Source organism: Triturus cristatus, chromosome 5_2 (assembly GCF_964204655.1).
Source record: "Triturus cristatus chromosome 5_2, aTriCri1.1, whole genome shotgun sequence".
NCBI classification, from domain to species: domain Eukaryota; kingdom Metazoa; phylum Chordata; class Amphibia; order Caudata; family Salamandridae; genus Triturus; species Triturus cristatus.
The window spans coordinates 47,756,181-47,782,684 of NC_140588.1; the positions used below are offsets into that span (position 1 = coordinate 47,756,181).

Sequence of the window (26,504 nt, forward strand, 5' to 3'; positions counted from 1 at the left end):
CCAGGGTATCAATGCATCACACAGAGCAGAATTTTTCTGTTGCAATGAATCCTGAAGCTGGTGGCATATATAAGGACGATAGATTCGAACTCAAAAAGAACAAAATGTTAAATATAAAATGGTGTTGGGTGCAGTGGAGCAGAAAAGGCACATTATTCTAACCTGGAAGATCAGCAAACAAAGAGACAGTGAGAATGAATCATTAATGTGGGACGGGTGTCATCCGCAAACTAGTGGGAAGCAGTGCAGGAAATGAGGTGGATGCAGCATCCATTATTGAGTCAGATCCGGGATTCGCTCTGGCCCCAGTGAAATGTGCTGAATTTGTCCTAGTGTGACACATCTGGCAATGCCCACATGTGGTCTGCTACTTGTTTGGAACAGCAACCTGCATAGGGTGAGGGGGCTTTCTCATCTTCGCTTCAAGCTGAGCCCAACACAAAGGCCCGACTTAAAGTGCCACCAGCCCACCTTTTGACAAGGTCTCATCCTGTCTGAGAGCTGCGGGATAACCTAACACCTAGATGTCAATGAAATGGAGGGAAACAAAGCAGCACAACTTTTCATCACTTCACAGGTACATAAAAGTGATTTGAAGGCTGTTTTTTGATTTTGCTCCACCCCTGTATGTAAGAGATATGCATGCAGTGTAAGAATGTCACATGTATTTGGCTGTACGAGTAATTGCACTAATAATGATTTAAATTGCACTATATTTTATTTATTCTCTTTTATAGCACTACTCATGCCTAGGTAGGGTGTCAGATCACTTTACATCACACACACACACACATTATACTGAGACACAAGTGTGTAAATCAATGTACAGAAAATTATACATAAAACAATGAGTGATACAAGGTGGAGAAGTCACATATCGTCCATTCTGGTAGGCTTTATATATAAAGAGTGCATTCTTGGGAGAAACACACAATCAGGATTTAAAGTGTAACACAGTGGTTGGGTTGTCTGTACTAATATGACTTTAATACTACCACAAGGTACCTTTTTATTAATCTAAGAATAATTAAAGATTGAGAAAAAAACAATATGGCTCTACACTCATGCATTGCAATTCGCATGCAGCTCCTTGATGCCAGCTCACAGCGCTATATTAGAAGGATTGCAACTTACAAACTACAAGTAACAAAAATATCTTTGCGGCAAAAGCAGTAACCCTCTAAGCTATCTACATAAAATACAAATCTGTAATGTGCTCTGTAGCAGGCACATTATCCATCTATAACACTTTATAAGAGCAAACTGTGCCTAGACAACACATAGATCCCTCCAGCAAGTGCATTAACCGCCAGAGTTATCTTACCATTATTATTATCCTCTGAAATTTGCTGGGCACACAAAGAAGCCTGAAGCAGGTGCCTTAACCATGTAGGATATTTTAAAATACAGCCTCTTTTTCGACACATTAAGCGCACAAGAACTTGTGTACTGTCATATGTCCTTGTTGACAATTGCTTTGGGGCGAAGATTTTTAAACATAAATGTATAAGTTGACTGTCAGACTCCGCCTTTAATGACACTGACCCTTGTGACTCATTATTTCATCAGCATTATTGTAACTGAGCGTATAAAATTCTAAGTTGCAAAAAAACAAAAATTGAGATATTGATTTGGTGAGAGAAGGTAAAACAGTGATGCCCACAGGAAAATTTTAAAAACAGTGTAGAGGAGGAGATAAAGAATGGAGTCTTGAGTAACTGCTGTGAGCCCCGAGGCGGGTGCAGCGCTGGTGGAGCGTCAGGGCGCTCTATAGGACCCGTCAGCGTTATAGACGTGAGTCTGCACCCATTGCTGCTATTGGCTGATGCATATGGCGGACTCCCTTCTGTAATGGCACAGACAAGCTAAACATTATATAATGCTGCTCCAAAGGCATAAAATGACTATCTGCAGGGGTTACGAAGTCTAAGCTGATGAGCCGCCCTCATCTTATTGTTCCCTTCCCTGATCTCCCTGCATGGACGATGGACTTGGTATAACCCGATGTGTGATACACTGGGCAACTCATGCGCATCATAATCAAGAAGTCCAAGGAGCCAGAAAGACACCTCGTGGTAGCGTCTATTCTCATTCGGAAAGGATGTGTCCTAGCAATTCAAGATTAGTGAAAATTTAGGGGAAAGTAGGAATGGCCGGCATGTGTTTTTAATCCCTTGGTGATGGCACAGATTGGAACAAAAAGATGGCATGCTCTCTCAAGAATAGAACTGTCATAGACCGAACTGTTAAGAAGAATTGTCTCAAAACGTTTCTGTAACTATCTAAGATATTAATTTAAGGTATTAGGACATTTTAAGAGTGGTGTCTGCTGAAGACAGAAAATCAAAGAAATGTATCTTTAAAGAGACCCTCCCCTTTAAAAATCACAGGCGTTTGACCCGATGGAAGTGGCTCAACCAACTCTGCCTCGGAGCAGCCCCCTCCAGGTTTTTACAGCACAAGCATTATTCTAAAAATTTAATTTCATATCTGAAAACCAGTCCTGGAGATGCTGGTACAAGGAATACATTACATTATCATGAGTGTAGAAGAGATTGAAGGTCCAGGCGCTATCATCGATAGAGAAGTGTCAGGGAAAGGACAATCACAACGGCATGATTATGCCTCTTCGGTGTATATTTTGTGGTTGGTCATGGATTTCAAGTTATTTGACTGTCTACGGAGCATTTTGTCATATAATTTTTAGTCCAGCTTCTTACTTTGTGCACTGCTCCTGTGGGTTCAAGTCCTACCTTTACTGCCTCTCTCATACCACCTGCCAGCTGTAGTTACTTTATTTATGCATGTCCAAGTTCAGAAGGTATTTTGGGCTGTGGCCACTGGGTGGATGATTTGCAATGCAGTGCATATGTCAAGGCAGCAGGTGCGGAAGTAAATCCTGCCATCATCTTCCTGCTTATCCCAGACTTTTTTCCAGTAGGTTCAACACAGCTGTCAGTGATTAGCTGTGGTTTAGAACTGGCCAATATCTGTGCAGTATCTTTCCATATTCTAACGCTTTTAGTACAGTAGACTAAGGGCTAGATGTGCAAGCATACTAATATGATATCCAAATAGCGATTTGTTTGTGAATCACTAGTTAGTATTCACTATCACTAATGTAGAAAGGGGTTATTAAGCCCCTATTCCTTAAATAGCGATTCGTAGTGGGTCATAAGTAGACCTATCTGAATATTAATGAGGTAGGTCACAATTCGTGACCCACTACAATTTGTTCGAGTGCTTTTGGTGGAGATTAATTTATATTCTTTTTGGGTCATACCATTTAAGTATAGGTGATCTGACACCACACCGGTTATTGTTGGTGGTTATATGTATTTTTATATCATAGTGACCCCTGAGAACGGGCAGTTAGCCCGAAAGGCATTGGGTCCATGTCATCCACATTATGAGGAATGATGAACAGCCATATGTTCTGGAAGAAAAGCCTGGATAGGCATCTGTTGAACTTTGTTAAATAAATATTGAAAGATGAAAATGTATGGTTTATAATGGACTTTGAAAGGGTTCAGTTGGATTACGTACAAAAAAACTGATAGATCTTGCCTTTGGGCACCTGACGAGGCTCCATGTTCTTCTCCACTACGATTAGCTCCCATCACCGGGATGCTGGCCTGCTGGGATCATTAGACCACCATGTTTCCTAATAATATTCTCCATCACTTTCCACTGTAACTATGGTGCATTCCAATCAGAGGAGAAACGCAGGTCTGGTCACATTTGGTGAAATATTCAGTTTAAGAGGCACTGCAATGTTTGTCATTCTGAAGGAGACATTGGGCCTGTGTTAGAGTTTGGAGGATGTGGGACATTTGCCAAAAAGCAGCAGACGTCCCTTCTGCCCTCTTTAGAGTGTGCTGACATCAATACACTCTCATTATGTCTCTGAAAAACATAGCTCATTCATTGCAGGTCCCATGAGAACCAATTACCTAGTGTTGCCTATTCCAGTAGTCAGGATTTTAGAAGTGGTCTGCAGCAATTTACTAGGTGAATTAGGAGAAGGTTTTTTTTAAATTATGAACACTTGACTTCTGGTTTTAATGATTGCTTTATGGTAAGTAATGACTTTTATAGAGATTTACAGGATAATGACCAGATCCATAATTGATGCACTATGAAGCTCCCTGGCTGCAGCGCAAAGCATTGCCGATGGACTCCTAAAACTATAAAGCGCTACTTGCAAGAAATATGAAGGTACTGTGTGCTTCCTAAAAAGTGCGATTCTTTCTTGTCTCTCAGTTCCGCCTGGTGGTGAAGACAGCGCTGAAGCTCCTGCTGGTGTTTGTGGAGTACACGGAGTCCAACGCACCCCTTTTAATTCAGGCCGTCAATGCTGTGGACAAGAAAAGAGGTGAGTTCCAAAGGATTTGTGTTCTCCCAGAGCCACGTGACATAAATTACAAATACTAAATTGTGCACATGTAATGCAAATGTATGTTCGAAGCATGACTCGCGAATTGCTTTAAAATATTTGTTAGCGATATATGGAGCACTGTTAAGGATAATGTAGAACATTGATGTCAAGGTCTCTTCAGGGAGGTGCGGCAAGGGTAACAAAGGGATAAGAAGATTGGCCAAAGATGGCAGAAGGAGTCACTTCTGAAGTGGGACCCTGGTAGGGAGTCTGGCACACTTAAAGAAGACAATTCTCAGGAAGGTCCGGTGCACGAGTTACTATTCAGAAAAAACTAACATGTAGGATGTGTTGGGCTTTCAGATAACAATATTAATGCTGATTAGGAAGTGTAGTAAAGGCCTAGGAGCCTCAAACAGAAAGACAGAAACTCCTTATGTTCCTCAACTACAGAGCTGTCTCCATAGTATTCACATGTAGGACATACTGGCAAGGGAAGGCTCTGTGGACCTGATCATTTCAGCAATCTGATAAAAGATTGCATAAAGACAATACTCACAGAATACGAGAAACACTGCCTAGACTGGCAACTGTGTCCTTGCAGCCTGGTGTTCACACAGAAGTCCCATACCCGACTATTTCATATGTCCTCTGGATATTACCCTGTTATAAAACAAAACAAATAGTTTTTTTTTGTTAGAGCCTCACCTACTTTAGTAGTTGCATGCTTCATTATCGGGTCACATCCTCGTCCCTTAAATCCAAGATGGGCTTGACCATATTCCAGTGAGCCCTTTGGATATTACTTCAGCGAGGGTCTTCAGAGTATAATAAAAATATCTTCATCCACCAAGGTATCCCTTTAATCGAGGTTGTTTAGGTATGATAAAAAATGTATGCAGGGCAAAGGATATAATGATATATAACAGGGTGATACCCATACGATATACCAGTTTTCTCATGTGAAATAGCCGGGTGTCGGATCATTTTTGTCATGTAATAGTTTGCTTAAGGAGAGTTTATCCCCCTTTCCTAAAACTTAAAATCCCTCTTCCCTTCCTGAAGAAAGGTTGTGTGGAGCCTTCTTCGAGTTATTTTGTCTACAGAATTCACACAGGAATACCTATGGCAGTGAATACAAGGCTGGAGAATGTAATACAACAACAACTACATTAAGAGAGGAAGAGTGTTTAATTGGAAAAAAAGGAAAATATTCATAACACTTGGCAGAAAAGAAACTAACAGAACACACTTATAAAAGGGGAAGTAAATCAGGTGCAAAGACACATATCATAACATGAAACTGAGAAGAAGGAAAATAATGCAAGCACAGAGGGAAACTGTGATCCAAGGATCAGGGATAAGGAAGCAAAGACTAAGAAAAGGGCAACCATTGAAAGTAGTATAAACTCAGGAAATACAAGTGCACTGAAAATAGTGCTAGCTCAGGGAATAAGGAAACAATGTTGCTAGTCCCGGAAAAAGGATGCACTGCAAATCAGTGCTCGCTCAAGACTCAATAATACACTGCCAATCAGTGCAAGGTCAGGAAACCAGGAATTACCATAGCTCAAGAATCAGGAAATCTATAGAAACACGAATCTAACAATTTCCGGCAAGGGCAAAGAGAGTGTCTTCTCCTAGATAAGTGGAACGGGCATCTGAACTAACTAACTAAGCAATGCATAGTTAACTCATGTCTACTACATGAGTTTCACGTCTTCATGATTACTATGAAGAGAACCAATCCGGATTAAATATGTTTCGATGATAAAGATGTCAGTCCTCTTTCCAGGAACCACACAATGTGTTTTATGAGCTTCAGCTGGATATCTATAGCGAGATGACACAATTCATTCGTTAGTTTTAGTTGCAGGATATTCATAAGTACAAATCAGTCACCCCTTAGCATTGGCGTTGTCGCTTCAGCAGTAAACATAAAAGCACTTATCTGTGGATTGTCACAATCCCAGCTTGTAAAATCTAATTACCTTCTCTTTACCGTCCTTCAGTCCCTTTTTCTCATTCTCTTTATTACTCTGGCATTTTCCTGTCTCCCCCCGCCTCACATTTCTCTTACTTGACTGAGTCGAAAATAACTGTCTAGTCAAAGAAGTGAACAGATAGAAAAAGAAGAACAGTGTAGCGAGAGAGAAGGGTGGTAGAGACAGCGATGAGGTAGAGAAGCATGTAAGATAGAAAGAGAGATGTTAAGTGCAAAGTGGAAGGTGAATTAGCCAGAAGAAACAATATAGAGAGGTAGAGAAAGGATGATGTTGGTAAAGAAAGAGAGATATAGTGATTTTAGGGTGAGATAGACAGAGATAGTGACAAGAAGGGAATGTAGAGAGAAGAAGGGGAATGAGGGACATCGAGGGGTGAAGTAAAGAGAGAGCGAGATCAAGAGGGAGAGGGGGGGCGGTAGAAACAGAGGTTAGTTGGAAAATGTTAAGTCAGACAGTGGTAGAAGTAGACAGATTGAGATACTCAAGATAGTGAGAGGTACATAGAGATCCCACAGTGTAAAGAGAGTTGCGAGATAGAGAGAGGGACAATGTGAGCAGACGCATAAAAGAGATGGGCTGGTAAAGAGAATAGTGAGGCAAAGAGAAATGAAGAGAGTGGAGTGAAGGTGTCCCCAACACTGGCCACCCCAAATGGGTGATCTACCCCAACTGTCACAATCAGTCCGTAATCTTGGTATAATCATAGATGACTAACTTTCTATGTGGCAGCAAGTGCTTAAGGTCGCCTCGACCTTTTTTACCATCCTAAGATGGCTCAAAAAAATACTTTGGATGCTGCCTAGGTCTACACAAAAAACAGTTATAGAGGCCCTATTTGTGTCTAGACTGGACTATGGCAACGTCCTATATTTGGGAGCCAACAAGGAGGTGGTTCGTAAGCTGCAGGTCGTCCAGAATTCCGCGGCCAGACTACTTTGCCAATTACCTAGAAAGGCCTCCATTTCAGGATCCCTCCGCGACCTTCATTGGCTGAGGGTGGAAAATCGCACTAAATTTAAAGCCCTATGCTATATGCGTAGGATTAAATCTGGTGCAGCGTCACAGTATCTCAGTGCTTTGGTACATCCGTACTAAGTTTCAAGTACCCCGGATCAAACAAGTACGTATGGGTGGTCGGACCTTTGCCTGCTTAGCTCCTTCACTGTAGAATTCTCTCCCCTTACAACTCCGGCATGAAACTTTTTACTTCAAATTCCGCAAAGATCTTAAAACATGGTTATTTAACCAATAGTGCAGCTCTGTCTTCTTGCGTGTGTCCGATGGCCCCGGGAAACCTCTGGGTAGCTGTGCGCCTTATAAATTTAATTTAATAATAATAAGAGTGTGGAAAGATACATGAGGTATACAGCAAAAAGAGAAGAAGTAGAGAAACATAGGTGACATAGAGAACAGAGATGAGGTAGATAAGTATATGGGGCAAGAGAGGTGGTGAGGTAAAAAGACAGTCCTGATGCAGACATGGGGGTGGAGACGGGTAAGGTAGAGAGACATCTAGATAGAGGTCGATATAGGTGAGGTAGAGGAATAAGCCGAATTGGGGAAGGACCTGCAGAGAAGAGGTGTGAGAAAAAGAAAAGAGTTCATGAAGTTAGAAATCGATAAATGGCAAGAAAGGAGTATGGTAATGAGAGGGTAGAGGGTGGCGAGGTGAGGTGAGGAAGCAAAAAAAGGGTTAAGTAAATTAAGAGAGAATGGTGGGGGAGAGAGGGGTGGAGTAGGGAGTGGGATATGCTGTACAGAGAGAAATGAGATGGGGTTTAGGAGGAAGTGGCGAGGAAGAGCGAGGGCTAAGAGAGGTACACAATAGAGGTACAGTAAAGTTTAGGTTTTGTTTGGTGCTCAGTACGTTGTTCAGCTGGATTCTAAGGACTCTCATTAGTAAAGATGAGGACAGTGGAGCCCGGCACAGTATTGGAATTTGCCTAGAGTCACATAAGTTAACCAAGTGGAAACGCTGGATTTCGAACACTAGTGTACAGATGAGGGGCTGAGAGCTTGACAACTTGAGTAAATACTTGTCGGAAAAGACAAATTAAGATGTTTTGAATAATTCCAATAACTCTAGATTTTTGTTCCTACTGTCTTGGAAGAAGCCTTATCGCACCCCTGTGCTCACCTCACTCCCACTTCACAGATCCTTGCCTTGTACTTGTGTGAACTCCGTGATGTCTCCTGACCACATCACGCTGTTTTGTTATGCTAAAATGCTGTTGTGAAGTACACATATTTGCCACATAGCTCCATGGCCATGATAACTGAGGGTTGAAGGTATTTTAATAAGGCGAAGGGGCGGGGGTATGGGGATGAAAAAGAAGTGTTCTGCTGTATATTGTAAGGCAAGATAGATACATCCACAGTTATCTAGATCAAAATGGCACATCCCTCTGTACACTGTTCCTTGTAATGGGAGAGAACCACCTGCAGTCTATTGTTAAAAAATGAAGGTCTCTGGCAGGATAACAGCTGTATAACATCTGGAGACCTTCTCCTTCAAGATCAGTGAGACCTTTTTAGTTGGGGGTTGGGTGTGCTATGCATGCTGCCTCGCATGATATCTGCTTTGGAATGGGTTGCAAGTGAAGCGAGTATAGAGCTGCTAATCATGACCCTGTGGCATCAGAAGTCATAAGAGCCAAGCAGCATCATGGTGTTGGAACTGTAGGTGTTGCTCTCAGCAAATGTTGTTACCATGTACATGTGTACGGTATACCGCAATGGGGCAATGTACCACTGTGGTTGGGGAGAGAGGGCATTGCTTTGTGTCAAGGCTGCAGAAGGACGCTCACAGTTGGCTTGAGACTGCAGGGGGAAGAGGTTACAAGGGTAGGCAAGTTATAAGCCAGCACTCACAATAAGTAGGGAGAGGGACAACAAGAAGAGCGTACTGGTTCAGTGAGAGGGTCGGTGGATGGTACTGACGTGATAGTGTAGGTATTCTTGAGTTGTGAAAATTATCTGGGAGGTTACACTACAACTGGGTGTTACTTGGACAGTAGGTCTTCGGATGTTTTCTAGAGCCGGGAAGAGGTGGTGCTTGACTATTTTACCGAGGTTGAGCGTTCATACCCTCCCAATTCATAGCAGGAGGATTGCGGTCTCCGGCTTTGAGTCTGGTGATGCTAGTGATACACGTTGTACAGATGCCTGCAGACATCTTGATCTTGGTGGCCAGGTACAACAGAGTACAAATGCTGACTGCCACGTAAATGACACAGCAGCACTTTATGGTGATGGCTGAGGGGAAGAGAGCCAGTGGATTCTGTGACTTTGAAGTTATCTTGTTTAATTTCTGGAGCTGCTCAAAGAGGCGGGCTGCTGCACACATAATGCTCTTCTGTGATGTTAGGTGAGCTTTGAGGATAGCAGCATGACGAGTATTGTCCCATTGAGGTGAAATAGAACTCACCTCTTGACAGATGTTCAAAGGTTTTCCTTTCATTGGAATGGCTGCTTTCTTCAGAGTGGGGTTAGTTGACCCCAGGTAGTCCTCTTCTGTTTTTTTGTGATGTGCTTCCTAAAGCTGACATTGGCATCAGGGAAGAACCCTATGAACGAGCTGTGGTCTAAAGTCACCTTGACTGATTCCAGCACGGCTTTCCTTGACATGATCTTGATTGCTTGTTCACACTGGCAATGAGAAAAACCTCAGGCTCGTTTGAGTGTAGCTAGAGCTAGGCCATGGATGGTCAAACTTGAATATTTGTGAAGCAGTTCTTTAGGTGGGTCAGGTCAAGGCTAGATGAGAGCCTCCGATAGAGTTGTGTATGGTACGTGGACTGGTAAATCATGAAATATTTGTCAGCAGTACCAGTCTGAGGAGCACTATGTGCAAGTTGAAGATCACTAGCTCGAAGATTGAGCTTTGGGTGGGGTGGGGCACTAGAAGTCACAGTGAAAGGTTCAGACCAGGATGGACTGGCCTGGATCAGCTGTGTTCTGTTTCTCATATATGACACAAACCCCCATATAATGGCGCCATTAAAGCCATTTCATAGTGCAACTGTGTCAGTCGTGCCTCGATGGTTATGTATTGCCCTTTTATGTGACTTGAAGGTCATTATTAACTACTTAGATGCTTGCTACACTGGCAGTTCTTCAGAAAGTTGTTGCCCTTGATCTGCAAATGGCAGGCGATAAACATTTAGGACTGAGGCCAGTACAGTGGTTAATTTGTAAAAAAATAAGTGCTGGGGCTCTCATCAGGAGGCAGCTTCGACCAGCCCATTTCTCCTGTTAGCGCTGCCTAACACAGAACCAACAAACCTTACAAGTAGGGAGGGGGATGTTGCATAATGGCCAGAGCTGCCGACTTTGGAGCTGGGAAACCAGGTTCGAGTCTCAGCATTGGCTCAACATCCTGTGATTTGGGGCGCATCACGTAATCGCTCTGTGCCTACCAAAAATGATTGTGTCGTAACTGGTGCTCAAGCACCGGTGTTGATGATTAAGTGCCAGTGCTGAGCACCGGAAACCACTGGCTCAAATTTAGCACTGCCCAGCTCCTCTTCAGTTAGCTTCTTCATGAATAATGATAACATGAGCACGTCCTCATATGACGTTGCCATCAGTGACTGAAGTAGACATTCCATGTCTTTTATGGAGAGGGATGGTGTGGAAGATAGGTCATTAGGGCATATTGTGTAGTAAGTGGGCTTATGGGGATGTTGGCAATAGATGTGCTATCATTGAGTTGTTAGATTCTGACTACTCTGCCCTTGAAGAAGTTGTTGATGTCCAGGCACGTGTTCTTGCAGTTGGTGATTAAGAAGGTTGGGTCCATTACTGTGTTCCCAAAGTATTTAAGGACCTTGAAGAGTGCTAGAGGCATTATTGAAATCCTTTACATAGGAGGCAGTCTTACCATCTGTGATGAACAACCTGCTGGTTTTGACAAGTGATCTTTCATCCGTGTGTGTGCCTCCACTTCTTTTCCTGGAATGTAATAGCATGTTTGTTATCGATCAGCTCCTTCCCATTCCAGCGTGTAAGCGGTTAATCTTTTGCAAAGCATGGTTTCATTGGGTACCGGTATCTGCAGTCAACTTGTGGTTCTTGTTGATGTCCTGTGGCATGTCCACAGGTTCTCAATGTCTGTAAAATTATTCGATGTAAGTGACAGCCTGAGAAAGATTCCTGCAATAAAGATGGCACTAAGTGTATCTGATCTTAATAAGTCTACTATGGAGGCTGTATCAGCAGTGCTGAGCTCTCGTTAGTAACGTGCTTTGGTAAGCCTGAAGTGGTGGGGATGAGCGGAGTGTTGAAGAGGTTGCTCATACATGGCGCATATGTGCCTTGGTTGGGTGTGTGCATCAGTCTGTGTTTGAGGGATTGGTTGGGACATGGCAGAGAGACAAGAAGGAACTGCTCATGGCAAGGGTATCGCCGAGCTGTGCTGCGTGATACGTGTGAAGCTGGGGTTCGGGATCACATGCCCGAATGGGAGTCATTCCTGATTTAGTCTGCCCTCTTATTCTGATGCCTGCCTGAGGACAGCCTGGGTTGCTGAGTTTAAGGTGCTTCTGGGGGAAGGTAATCCTGGCTTCTTATTCACTCACTGGCAGAGCGGTATCCAGATCATATAACCACTGCTGCTGCTCGGACATCTGACCTCCAGCTTCAACCGCAAAGCCGTGATTTGGTTTGTTTGAGCTGGGTTCTTCTCTGGATGGTTAGTCTGGTATTGAATTGGCTTGCAGGCAGAGATTCGCTCAAGTAATGTGACTGCTACTGCTGCTGGGGAAAAACCCTAGGCTTGAGCATACCAAGGCGTGATGGCAGGGCCCAGGGTGCACAAGAGAGCAGTGGAAAGATCCAATTTGGGTTTTTCAAGCAGGAACGCCTATTTTTAATGGAATGACGAGACTGTGGGGCCATCGAATGGTCCTGATCCAGAATCTCTCAAGGGTTCCCATCTCAAATAAAGGGTATTAGGCTGGGGTCCAGTTATTGAGGCCTTATGTTAGCAGGTCATTCTGTGCCCTGAGTCACCAGTAATCATCACCTCTGTTTTATTAGATTCATCTTAAACATGTACTTGGTCAACCATGCACGGATGGCAAAAAAGGCCAGGTGCTAGCAGTCAGTCATGCAGGAGTCACCCAAAATGCAAGAGTAACAGATTACCGATTGTTTCAGAAAAAAGCAATACCCCTGAGGCAGTTTTTACTATGAATGCCAATACTGTGGTTTTTGATATTAATATAGAGGATTGGGGGTGGCAGAGAGCCTTTTGTTTGCCTACAGATTACAAATTATTACTGAGGCAAAAAAAACTTATCAGGAGGTAACTATTCATTTTGCCTAGTTATTCTATGCCGTGAGCATTGGTGTCCAAAATCTATCTGTGTAGACTAGGTGATGGGGAACCATAGACATGGGGGGCCACGAGGCCTACTCAGTGTGTCGGTGGCTGTGTTACAAATTTAGAAATATTTAAATTGATGCATAAAAATGAATCAAATACATACTGATAAAGAAGCAAAATTGAATATGGGAAAACTTTTTTTTATATTTGTGAAAGAAGCAAAATATTTTAATATTTGGGCTTTTGTTTGGTGTATACTTCTTTTTCTTTATTTTTGTATATTGTGAAGTTTAAAATTGCTTAAGCCAGCGGCCCCAGCTTCCAATAATTAATTAGTGGAGTACCTAGATTACAGTAATGATAAAGTGGGGGTCCACAGAAGTTCAAAGGTCAACTGCTGCTGGAAATCAAGCGCAGCGAAAATCAGCAACACCCTTAGGCAAATCCAAGCCAGTGCTTAATTTGAGCCGGTGGTTTTCGGTGCTCAGCACCGGCACTTAATCATCAACACTGATGCTTTTCATGAGCACCAGTTAAGGACACATTCGTTTAAGGGGAGATTAAGTGATTTGCCCAAAGTCACAGGATGTTGAGTCAACACCGTGACTCAAATCTGGTTCCTCAGCTCGGAAGTTGGCAGCTCTGGCTCTACACTTTCATGGTTAATAGTTGGTTCTGTTTTAGACGGCGCTGACAGGAGAAATGGGCTGGTTCAAGCTGCCTCCTTACAAGAGCCCAAGCACTTATTTTTTTTTTCTTTTTTTTTTTTACAAATTAACCACTGATCCAAGCAGAGACATTTCATACTGAAAGACCAACTTAAATCGTTATTTAACTAGACACTTAACATTAAACTAACTACAATACACAACCTAACTACATTGCACAACCAATGGATGGAAATTCAGGAAATCACTCCCAGATTGAGAAAGCACTACGGGCCACGTGAATGTTAGAATGGTCGATGCAAATGTTGATAAAATAACAAAGTACAAATAGAAAAATACAAAATTCTAGCAAGGCTTAACGGGCAAGGAGTTTTACTGGTTTTCTTTCTGTCTGGGCTTAAGGGCCGTAACCTGTAGAACACCGCATAACATAATATCGTTGTTCTGCTGACATAACGAAGAGATGTCGAATTTATTTTTACAGTCAGTTTTACTATTTTCTTAGCCCTCTGAACTCGGTGGTTCCCCGAGTATTCCGATCAGCAGCCATTCACACGTGAGGAAGCCCCATTAATGGGGAAAATGAAAGCGGCTACCATGTGGTATGGATCACCTTTACATCCTGCAGAGCCCATGCACGCCTACTGCTCAACTTACAGTAATAAAACAACTATTGGGTTCAATTACCCAAAAGGCCCACAAAAGTTGAAAAATAAAACCTCTTGTGGTAGGAGAGAATGAATGAGAAATTGCGTATAGTTATTCTAGTGCAATCCAGGGAAAGTTAGATGTTTGGAGTGCCCAGGGAGCTGATGAATTGATTATTATTCTTTGGAAAATGGACTTGGGGCCAGGGCCTCTTAGATATCCCTCAGTGAAAGGGCTTTGCTGCACTCTTCAGTGGTGCAAAGTGTCCGTGCACTGAGTCTGGTGAAATAGCAAAGGAAAATGGAAGACTCCCATTTGAACATTTTTTTTTTTTTTACATTTATTTTGATTGGTTTTCCATTGCAGCCATTCATACATTGTGAAACGACAGAACCAAGATATATAGGCATAGTAAGGGACAGTCATTAGTTCTCAGTACATATTATACTCCCCCCCCCCCCCCCCCATTTCCCAACTTCTCATTCAGTTCCATTTCAACAGTAGGCGATGTACAGGGATTTCCTCGGTATGCGTTCCAATGTGACCATTTTCTATCCCATTTGAACATTTATAATCTGTCCTCCCATGAATCTACAGGTTTTTATATTCTGCGGTCAACCCTGGACCTCTCTCAATAAAGAGACACTATAAAGCGGTACTGTGTGCTCCTTAAGTGTACTAAAAAAACAGTCTTCAAGCAGCACACTGTGGTGCTCATCACTAGGTGGGCGTAGTGTTCGATGGGTTGGGGTAACCAGAGTTACCGGGCCCATCAGAAATGTGTTTTACACGTAGATTTCAGCTGCTAACAGTATTCAGATATCCATGTGAAACTCCATAGGAAAGCTTGCGGGAATCGGAAGAGAAAAACCGGCCTGTTATTCCTCGACATTTCATAGTCCACATTATTCCCTGCCCACCCCCACCACCACCCCCCTGGAATTACTGTGACCCCCTGTAATGGTAATTCCAAAGTGGGGAAATAGGAGATATTTTAACAGGAAGCTTGCAAGAAGGCCACATGTAATCTAAGTTGTACACTCTTGACAGTGTCAAAAGAGAGAGATGAGCCCCTGTCTGAATTCAGGGCACTTGTAAGGGCAGATCCTCGTTTGTGCAGACATGTCAGCTCAGACCAGCTGAGAAATATGGTGTAGGCACGCAATGCAGCGGTCCTTTGCGAAGCATCATCTCACTGTTAAAAGCTGCAATGAGCAATCACCATTCATCTTATCTGTAGGATGCTTGTCTGAAGTGGTTAGCTCTGATGGACTTCCAAGTCGCACCGCTATCTGGCGTAAATGCACCTGTCACTGCTCAACAGGGACAGCAAAGGAGGACGGTCTAGCTATAGAGCAGAATTCCAAGACTGTCTTCAGCTGATCTAATAGAATCTGTCACTCTTCAGCTTCTGTCACCTCCCCTTCCTTCTCCAGGTAGACGCCATTGAAGAAAGATGGCCTTTCACAGAGGCCGTCCATGCCCACCTCTCAGACTCGGTCAGTCTGCTACACCAATCACACATTCGAGACCTGGTGGGTCTCCTATGGTCCTGCTAACCTTTGGGGTCAGGGCCTCATCAGCTCTTCAGGTACTTAATATTGATTGACACGCAATATATACTGGGACAGAATTCTGTTTTGGGACAATCATGCTGAAACATAGTATAATCCTGTGTAGCCTTTTAAGCCAAAATGCCTCCTTTCTACTGGGGATGCCCAGACCTGGCCATGCTCATGTCATTCTCCAACCAAAGAGTACTCTGCGCTTCCAATATACTTATAATAATAAGGCAGAAGTGACTCATTGCGATCATAAAATAAGGAACTTTCCTTTCGCAAATCATTAAAGACCTAGCTCTTGCAGAACAGCTCATATTAGGTTCCTCGATCCGTCATGTGTTGCACTATCAGCGCTGGGATGACTAAAGGTAGTTATGCGCTTTATAAGTGCTACATAGAATAGATTCAGCAGACATGACCAATGATGCTACATGGGGAAGACCCTTTATGACAAACAAAGTTTATTCAATAAAACCACAAAAATATTCCTGAAAGGTTAACAGTCTTGTTGCATAAAATGACCCAGAGTTGATGCTTTCATGTGTGATACATCTTTCTTTCTGGAAAGAGCCCTGTTCTTCATACATCCCCATTTGTCACACAGAGCAAAATCATGGTATCAATCTCTGTAGTACAAAAAAAGGATTTGACGTTGACAATGCAGTGGATTTAGGACGTAGAGTAGAAGCAGGAGCTGAGGCAGCACCTTTAACAGACTTGGTTCTCCCCATAGACACAAATAACACAGCAATAGAAGCGCAGTCTGTGACGAAAAACTGTCAACTGGAGAGAAGAGTTGAGATAGTTTATCCAGCTGTACGTACGGCAAATTTTGTGAGTAGAAAGTGCTCAAAAGGTATTATAATATGATAGTAAGATTTATTTCAAGCGATAACAAGGCAGTCACATACCCAGTATAGAAAAACTCAGCATTTGGTGTGGGATATAAAGTTAGGCGCCAAGAAACAGTCCAGGAGCATATTTGCCTATATTTTCCCGTCAAGAAGATGTCAATTATGGGTGTTCATTGAACCGGCACCGTGAGGAGAATTGCAAGAAAAATAAAATGGCCGCTGCGCATCCAGTCATGGAGACGCACCGCCGATTTCAGAGAAAAATGCGCGGTATCCAGTTCTTACCCCGGATGATGGAAGACATCCTGAGAGGGAGAGCGAGTTCGCAAAAAAGAAGCCTTAGGTGCAGCAGAGTGCTGAGACGCTGCCACCAGCCGAGAAAGCGATCCCTCTCGGGTTCCAATGCGGAGCACAATCAGCCAGACGCCATCTTCTTCGGCATCAAGCCACGCCCCCATTGTATCAATCTCTAAACCCAGCAGACAGGATTTCTACCTTGTAAAGACCGGGATATAACTCCAGAGAACTTTCTGAGCCCTCTGCAAACAGGATGAGAAGAAAACAAATTGCTTTGAAAAAACATTCCAATGTCCTGTGGCCCCAGACCTTACAACTCCTTTAACCCATGTGATCAGGTAAGCTTTTCTTCATCTAGGTGAATGTGTGTCATTTAAAATAACCCAGAGGGAGACAATGTGGAAATCTGTTCATTTGAGAAGGACAGATTGGGAGATAAGGAGTCCTGGATTTTGTTTTGATTCTCAAATGGCACTGAGTGAAAAAACAAGGTGAATGAGCTGTTCCGCCTCCTAGAACGCCTGGGAAGTTATCACCCAATGAAAAATGGTCAGAATATGTTGCTAAGCAATGCATTTTCAACACAGTTCTTGAGATGTGCTGGCTAAAAAGCAGCATGTTCTACAGAGAATTCTGAAGGTAAAACCGTCGGAGTGACCAGGGAAGGTTAGTTGGCGAATGGCTGAACCACTATTGTACTATGGTAATGATTGGGAAACATGACAGAGTATAATAGTTTTTATCATTTGTAGATGACCATATACATGTGATTCTACACAGGGTCAATCTTGACACAGAAGTACTGTAATCCTTCAATGTATAGCAATACACATGCACTGCTTGATCACAATGTCACTCAGATTATTGTTACTCCATTGAATGGTGTGGAAATGTATTTTTGCATTCTTCTGAATTTTTGGTGTGACAAAAAGAACGGTGATGGATCAAACCCAGATCTGTTGACTGGGTGTGAGTGTTTGATTGGTTCTGACGCTCCATCCATCACCACCCCCTTTTGTACCACTTTGTTCGCCATAAGTTGGCAGGGTATGCTCAGACGTGAGTCCCTTGCTCACTTTGCCACTGGATTCAAGCAAGCCTGGCTGAAGACGGCTGAAATGCCAGAAACCGGCCCTAGGAAGCTTGTTTCCGGTCCAGGGAAGGCACGGCTTGGCAGTTCGGGCTGGACTGTTCCCATGAGGCACAGGGTCAGACTGATTTGCATATGGCCATGTCTGAACTGGGGTGGCAGAGTGGGCTAAAGAACGGTGATGGATCAAACCCAGATCTGTTGACTGGGTGTGAGTGTTCTGACGCTCCGTCCATCACCACCCCCTTTTGTACCACTCGTAAGGTCTGTCTAATCCAGTGTTTCCCAAACTTTGGCTTCTCACCCACTTGTTGGTCACCAGCAAAAGTTCAGGCAAAAAAAAATGCCTTTAAATTCTGTATTAATCTTGTCATATTTGCTGCACTTCAAAGACAGTGCTCAAATGTCAGGCTTTAATTTTTAGGGTCGGGCCTGCAGGGCATGCGCTAGTGCATGCGTCTCGCTTGTGAGACACCATTGTTTACAAAAAGGGCTTGGAGACCTCCCATTGCTTACCATTTGTGTGCTTCAGTGTCACTCTTCTCTGCATCATCCTTAATTGGCTAGTCCAGCCGAAAACATAATTTCCAATGCTTGCTGTGGAGCACGGACCAAGCACAGATTGATTCAACTTAATCAGAGCCCGTCCGCTGCTCCCGACGGGCCTCAAGGTACTATTTCTTACCCCCTGCCTCACCCGCTACCTGCTGCTTGGTCATTGTTGCTTTTATTCTTGTTTTTCATTGCGAGTACAATACAAAAGTAAACCCAAACTAGCCTGAATCAAGTCATCCACATTCCGTGCTCAAATTGCCATTTATTGAGTGCCATATTTAGATGTATCCGTTTACGAGGCTTACGCCACACTTCTCTGCTTCATTGGAAGGCCTACTGCCCAATCTAAGGTGTCTGCTGTGTTCTTAGTACAGCTGCTATCGCAGTGTCCTTAAACTTTGGTGCAGTAAGTGAATTGTAGATCAATTAAGTGGCGCATTGAGCTAGCCGAGAGACTCTTTTCCTGAACGAGGTGGGCAGAGGGGCTTTGCACTGGGTGTGACATTAAGTTCAGTCAGAGTCCATGCCTTGATTGACCTCTTGGTGGGAGGGTTTAGGTGCAGGAGATACTCAGAGGCCCAATCCCGAAGCGCAGAGTAGATATATTGGGTGTACGCATAAGCTTACCAGATGACTCATATCGCCCGAGACTTTTGTTTAAAAACCTACTGTGTTCTGGGAGTTGTAGTTCTACGTCACTTTGATCAAATTTCACATTGTTTTCTATAGAACTAAAGACAGTTGGGATACAGAAGACTGTCCAGAGGTGTGAACGGTGACTGACCCTGAAGCAGAAGAGTGCAAAGGGCTTTAGCAGAATAGGGCATCTCATTAAGCCACTGTAGTTTGATTAGGCACACGCCATCTCATGAATCAAAGGTCACAAAACTTTAAGCATACCAGGTCAAATAACATTTGGGAAATGGTTTTGGCATAGATGCAGTTTCCTAACCTGATATCCAAATAATAGCAACATAACATTTTAATTTAAATGTGAGATGGATATGAAGCAAGCAATTAACAGATAACAGTGCAGCTTGAACTGATACACAAGCATTTGCAATGCAATCGGTCTCGCCTTTGGGACCTTATTTGTATTTAGCTATGCAGCACATTATCCTGGGTGCTGGAACATCTACTGTTCTTTAACATGGAGCGAAAGTAAGCATCAAACTACGTGACATGCCAGGTATGGGAACACATGAAGAGAAATATTGCCTTTCAACAGGAAATGGTATAGTCCAAAGCTCTGTTTTTAATATAAAACCAGGGCCTTCAGTGGTCATATCACTGATAATACAAGATTTGAAAAAAATATTATTGTCTACGGGTGCTTGTGGAATACAATTTCTATGGACTGGAATCTAGAGAATGCTATCAAGAAAGTTAAATTGAAGCAGTTGCCAGAAAAATTAAAAATATAAAGTCCCTCAGCAGAAAGCAATTCCGGTATTTTTCTGACCTCTGCTGGTCGTTTTCTACCAAAACAGTTAAATAGAGGCAGTTGAACGGAAAAAAAAGTTCCTAATAGGAAGCAGACAAGGCCTAGGGCTGATCTCCAGAGCCCACAAAATACATACACATATAAGTATATAATAAGTATATACTTAAGTATATACAAGAGGTCTCGAATGCTTGACCTAAAAAGTGTGCCAATGGGGTATTTTGCACCCTAGTATTCCATACTGACTCAGCTGCAAATATTTATGGATGACTAGCAATGAATGAGATTATCATATTTAACCAGGCCATGAAAGTGGAATCTCCACTCATTGGTCAGAAACATTTAGGTTTTACAGAGCATCGGTGTCCATTTAACAGCCCTGTGGCCAAGCAGAGGCCAATGTATCGATCCAAATCAGGGAACGCTTGAAGGAGGTGAAATTACTTTCAATTAAAGACTTTTCCAGCCAAAGAGAGTATTCATTTGCATTGTGATTCCATGAAGAGGATGTGGCATCACAACCAGAGTCACCACTTTAAAACTGGGGAGATTGGAGGAGCCTAGCGCGCAACCAAGATGGCCGCGTAGGTGCGAGGCTCCCGAGGACCTCCGCAACCTCCTACGATTATCCTGAAATTATCCTGCCCTGGATGCGGGGACTATGTTGGTGAACCTGAGCTGAGGTGGCACCCGTTTCCCGCTTCCGAATCGGACCTCGGATACCGGAGTGAGCACCGATTGAGGTTTGCGGCCTTCCCCTCGCCGGACCCCGGATTTGCGCTGTGGGGTGATCCAGTGACAAAGTGAACAACAGCAGCAGGCAGGGCCTGGCGACTCGCGTACCCCGCACTTTCGCTTTCGCACCCCCTTGCCGTCTCTGCGAGGTTGGGTTGCTGAGCCCTTGGTGTTGGTGTGGCCCTGCTGGGAGGCCCTGCCTGCCTGCAGGCTGTGATCCACCCCGCTGCTCTGAGGTGGCCCCCCCCGGAGCTCGTGGCCCTGCTTTCCTGCCCTACACGACGTGGCTGGTGCGACTGAGAGATTGGAGGCCATGGCCACGAAACAAGATGGAGACCGGGCAAAGACCAAATCGACCCGGCGTGGCGCCGTCCATCAGGCTAATAGTATGGACCGCTATACCCTCCAGAAGGGATCTCCCGATGGACCGCGCAAGTCCCCTGAGAGCCCTCCTGATGCCCCAGACCTGCCCGCAGATCTGACTCTGCGAGATATCATGGGCGCCATTGCCGAGATGAAGGCCTCGGTGGGCCAGCGGTTTGATACACTGGCGCAGAAGATCGACTCGGTCCTCGTGGATGTTGGCCTGGTGAGGGCCGATCTTTCCAAAACCAACGACCGAGTGGATTCCTTGGCCCACACCGCATCGGGCCTAACGACAGATGTGGCGGCCTTACAAACAGAGGTGCGCCGGCTTAGTCAGGCGAGTGCGCTTATGGATCGCCGCCTGGAGGACTCTGAGAGTCGGGCACGGAGGAACAACATCCGCATCATCGGGGTGCCTGAGGGACGCGAGGAGGCGGCGGCGGATCTCTTTGTGGAGGACCTGATTGCTACCCATCTCCAGCCACGGGGGCTGAGTAAATTCTTCGCTGTGGAGAGGGCCCACAGGGTTCCCGGGGGAAGGCCGAAGGTCGGAGCCCCTCCGAGACCTCTCATTGCCCGGATTTTCAATTTTCGGGACAGAGACGCTATCCTGCAAACATCCAGACTGCATGGACCGGTCAAGTTTGACAATATGGAGGTACATTTTTACCCTGATTTTACCCCAGCGGTCCAGAAGCAGAGACTGAGCTTCCTAGGCGTCAAACGCCGTCTTCGGGACCTAAACCTCAAATACGCCATGCTCTTCCCAGCTAAGCTGCGAGTGGAGGTGGATGGTCGCACGCACTTCTTTGATCGTCCCGAAGCGGCCGGGGACTGGCTCGATACTCTGTCCGGGGATCGTGATCGGGGGGGCGGGGGGAGACGGCACGCTGGATCAGGACTGAGGGTTTAACATTGGGCCTCACTCTGGACGAAAATGATGCCACTTTCGATTCTGCGTCTGTCTTTGTAAGTTCCCCTCCTATGGAGGTTGTGTTGGGTCTGTTGGGGGTTCTCCCTCCTCCTCTAGGGGGTTTAGTTAGTTTAACTATATATGGGGCGACAGGCACACTGCACGTTGGGGGGGCTGTTCGGGCTCATGCAGGGGTGCAGGGAGGGGGGAGTTCTGTTGGGGTGGGTGGGTAGGGATGGGGTGTTGTTCGTTTTTATCACAAGGCAAACGTACTTTTGTGTTAGTTCTAAAGTGCTCTCCGGGGGACGAATGATGGCTTCTGTGTATGATGGGGGGTAGGGAATTAACTTTGTTGTCTTGGAATGTGAATGGACTGGGGGACAGGATCAAACGAGGTGTGGTCCTGCAGTTTTTGAAGCGAATCTCGCCCGATGTAGTCTTTCTGCAGGAGACACACCTCATTGGCAACTCCTTCTGCGCCATGAATCGGCGTGGCTATCGCCTAGTGGCTCACTCGGGCTTCACGTCTGGCTCAAGGGGTGTGGGCATCATGGTGAGGAACTCGCTCCCGTTGGAGATTGATGAGGTGCTCCACGATGACAGGGGACGTTACACGGTCTTGGTGGGAAGACTGGAGGGCAAAGTGTTTGTCTTTGTGTCAGTATACATCCCACCGGGGCTGCAGTCGACCACCTTTGCAGACCTGGGGCGCCTTCTCCTTGGCCTTCCGGGGGGGCTTTTAGTTGTGGGGGGGGATTTCAATACGGTGGTATCTGGGACTGTGGATCGTCACCCCCCTAGGGACCTCCCCCGGGCACAGGCGTGGCTACCCGGCCTCTTGGATACATTTGGGTTGGTGGACTGCTGGCGTTTAAAACACCCCACGCAGCTGCAGTACACTTTCCACTCGGGAGCCCATGGTAGTCTCTCACGACTAGACTATGTCCTTGTCCCGGCGGCCTATGTTGGGAGGGTGGGAGAGGTGCGCCATTTGCCACGGGGTATTTCGGACCACTCCCCGCTCCTACTGCACTTTGATGTCTTTCCGAGGGGTGAGGGTAGGGTTGTCCCAATCAATCCTTGGTACCTGCGCGACCCCACCATTCGCGCTGAATTGATTAAATCCCTTCAGCGATATTTTGATGAGAATGTGGGGTCCGTGCCTTCGGCTGTACCGCTGTGGGAGGCCTTCAAGGCAGTACTCCGAGGGGAAGCCCTATCCCTTATTTCCCACGCCCGGAGGCGCGAGCGGGAGGAGGTGACCCGGATGGAGGCTGAAATAGCCGAGTTGGAGGGTAATTTAGAAGGTGGGGTGACGGATGCCGCATTACATGTCCTCCAACTCAAGCAAGCGGCCTATAGGGCCCTCGTCACGGAGGCGGCCAGGGGCCTCAGTAGAGAGCAACAGGGGCGACTGCATGATGTGGGTGATAAGGCTGGTAAACTGATAGCGTGGTTGGACAAAAAAGAGAGAGCGAATCGTGTGGTCCCGCTGATTGAGAAAACGGATGGTGTGTGTGTAACGGAGCCAGAAGAAATCGTCTCCTGTTTCGCGGATTATTTTCGTGGGGTGTACTCCCCGGTGTCTCCCTGCTCGGAAGAGGATTCCCGTGCCCTCCTCAGGGATATCGCGCTGCCATCCCTTTCCGGGGATGACAGGGTGTTGCTGGACGCCGCTCCCACCTCCGACGAAATCGCCCTCGCCATACGCTCGGTCGCTTCCGGCAAGGCCATGGGTCCGAATGGTCTCCCTATCGAGTTGTACAAGTTGCGACCGGATACGCTGGCACCCCACCTCCGGGCTATGTTCCTGGCGGCACACTCGGTGGGCTCCCTCCCGCTGGACCAGCGTCTGGCTACAATCGTGGTCATCCACAAGGAGGGGAGACCTCGGGACCGGGTTACATCCTATCGGCCCATTTCACTACTGAATGCGGAGCCCAAGATTCTCGCCAAGGTACTGGCCAATCGGCTGGTCGGCGTGGTGGGCGATTTGGTTCATCAGGACCAGTCCGGCTTTATTCCTCATCGCAACACAGCCCTTAATCTGCGGCGCTTGCACGGTGTGCTCGCACGTGTCCCGTTTATACGGGAGCCGGCCACCATGGCGTTTGACACGCTTGAGTGGCCATACATCTGGGCGATGCTTGCGAAATTTGGATTTGGCCCAGGGTTCATCAGTTGGGTCAAATTGCTGTATTCGGGCCCATTGGCGCAGGTGGTGGTGAACGGAAGAGTATCGGCTCCGTTCGAGCTGGGCCGGGGCACGCGGCAGGGCTGCCCCTTATCGCCGCTCCTCTTTGCACTTGCCATGGAGCCCCTGGCGGAGTGGCTGCGGTGGGAGCCTTCCATCCGTGGTCTCCGCTGGACCCCCGAGTATGAGGACCGCGTATCCCTATACGCTGATGACATCCTTTTGTACCTAGCTTCCCCACGTAAATCACTCATAGTACTGGTTGATGTTTTGCATTCATTCGGTCGTAACTCCGGTCTTGTCATCAACTGGGCTAAATCGTGTGTGTATGTTCTCTCCGGGGAGGCTCCTATCCTCCCGCGGGGCTGTCCGATCCAGGTCGCCCCGCAGGGATTTAGGTACCTGGGTGTCTTCATTACTCTGGACCCGGAGGCTCGGTATGATCGGAACTTGCTTCCCCCCCTCCAGCGTCTGAAAGAGGATGTCGCGCGCTGGCGGCGTTTGCCGCTTTCGCCGCTCGGCCGGGCGGCATTGTTTAAAATGATGTCGCTGCCGCGTTTCCTGTACGCGTTGCAGAACACTATGGACCTCGTCCCAGCGCGCTACTTCCGCGAAGTGGAGAGTTTGCAGCGCCGCCTGTTCTGGGACGGGAGGCCACGTATTGCCCTGGCGAAGCTGACGCTCCCATGGTATGACGGGGGGATTGCCCTTCCGGATATCAAACGGTACTATTGGGCCTCCCAGCTAGCTGCGATTAATCAGGGCCTATTTGGGCCCGCCTTAAACCCGGCATTTGAAATGGATAAGATGCTCCTTCCAGGTGGTGACCATAATCGAGCGCTCTATTCTAGCGCGCCCGACGCTCGCCTAACGGGCCCCACGCGTGTCATGGTGCGAGTGTGGCATGCGGCCAATGCAGCTATGGGGTGGAAGGACCGTTTGACCCGGGCGTCACCACTATACGCGTCTGAGCGGTTGGGCTCCTTGTGGACCTCGAAGGGCTTTGAGAAGTGGGACATAATAGGCATTAGCAAAGTGGGGGATCTCTGGACGAGGGGAGGATTTAAAACGTTCGAGATGCTGCAGACGGAATTTCAGTTGCAGGGCAGCGAGTACTTTCGGTACTTGCAGGTCCGTCATGCGCTGGGCTCCGTCTTTCCGGACGTTGCCTCCATCCCGGAGTGTTCCCCCCTGGAGGATAGAGTGCTGGATGGACACATCCCGGACAGCACGATCTCACTGATCTACAAAAAACTGATCAACGACCGCTCAGACTTGTTGACTGCCCTTCGTGGGGCTTGGGTAGCCGACGGGCTGGAGCTGGACGACGAGGACTGGACTTCCGCGGTGGCCTCCCCGAAAGAGGTGGCCATACCGGCTCGCCTTCGTTTCGTCCAGCTCAAGATACTCCACAGGGTCTACATGACGGGGCCAAAGCTCCTGCGTATGGGCTATGCTGAGGACGGTTTGTGTAAGCGTGGGTGTGGTGCGTTGGGGACTTTTCTGCATATCCTGTGGGAGTGCCCGGAGGTGGAGGGGTTCTGGCGTGGTGTGCATGAGGTGCTGCGAGTGGTTACGCATGTGGCGCTGTTGCCCGAAGCGAGGAGATGCCTGTTGAATGTGTGGGAGCCTACCGACTATTCGGTGCCGCAGACGTGGTGGGTGACTCTGGGGTATATGGTTGCCAAGCGTGATATTGCCCAATTGTGGGGATCCCAGAGGCCCCCGACTGTCTCAGCCTGGAAGGAACATATGGATTGGTGCATGTTTCGGGAAAAGGTGGTGTATGTGGCGAGAGGTAAGCCTGGGACATGGGTGAAAGTGTGGGGCCCCTGGAACGCCTACCTCGGGGGAATTTGTGCTCCGCCGTTATTGCCTGATCCGTCGCCGGCCCCGTCCCCTTAGCCAACTCATCCCCCCGGCACCTGGGCGTTGGGTTTCCCCAGCCCTAGTTCTGATCTCTCCCCCCTCTTGAGACTTCTATGGATGGCTAGGATTTCCCCTTTAGGGGAGCACGTGTTCGCTATTTCCGATTGAGGATTGCCTTGTGGGTTTGTTTGTACTTGTTGTTCTTTAAGTTTAAAATGGAACCGTATAGTGGGGTCTGGATGGTGTGGCTCGTAACGATGTTAACTCCTATGCATGCTCTGCCGCAGCACCATGTGTTTTATAAATGTATATCGTATGCTCCTTTCATTGCTAGCGGCCGGCCGGAAGGTTGTAGGCCCATATTTGTATATCTTTGAGTCTTGTAATAAACGGTTTCAAAAAAAAAAAAAAAAAATTGGGGAACTAGGGATGAGTCTCAGTATGATAAAAAGCTGTTGTAATTATGTAAACTGTAGATTTTTCTGTGGGCAGTCAATCTACTCATTGATGCAAAGCTTTCAAATGCACAAGAGGTTTCTTACCTTGTCAGAAAACATTTTTCAAAAGAATTATGCTATAATCAAGAGGGCTTAACGA

The 26,504-nt window shown here is 46.3% G+C and overlaps 1 protein-coding gene across 10 annotated transcripts in view; it reads left to right on the forward strand.

Annotated features, from left to right (window-relative positions):
• FHOD3 (formin homology 2 domain containing 3) overlaps positions 1–26,504 on the forward strand; it is a 1,229,746-nt gene that overhangs the window by 801,552 nt on the left and 401,690 nt on the right. For all 10 annotated transcript variants that reach the window (XM_085606822.1, XM_085606824.1, XM_085606823.1 and 7 more), the window contains exon 7: positions 4,264–4,375. In XM_085606822.1, the coding sequence (XP_085462948.1) occupies positions 4,264–4,375 (112 nt within the window). The remainder of the gene's footprint in view (positions 1–4,263; positions 4,376–26,504) is intronic.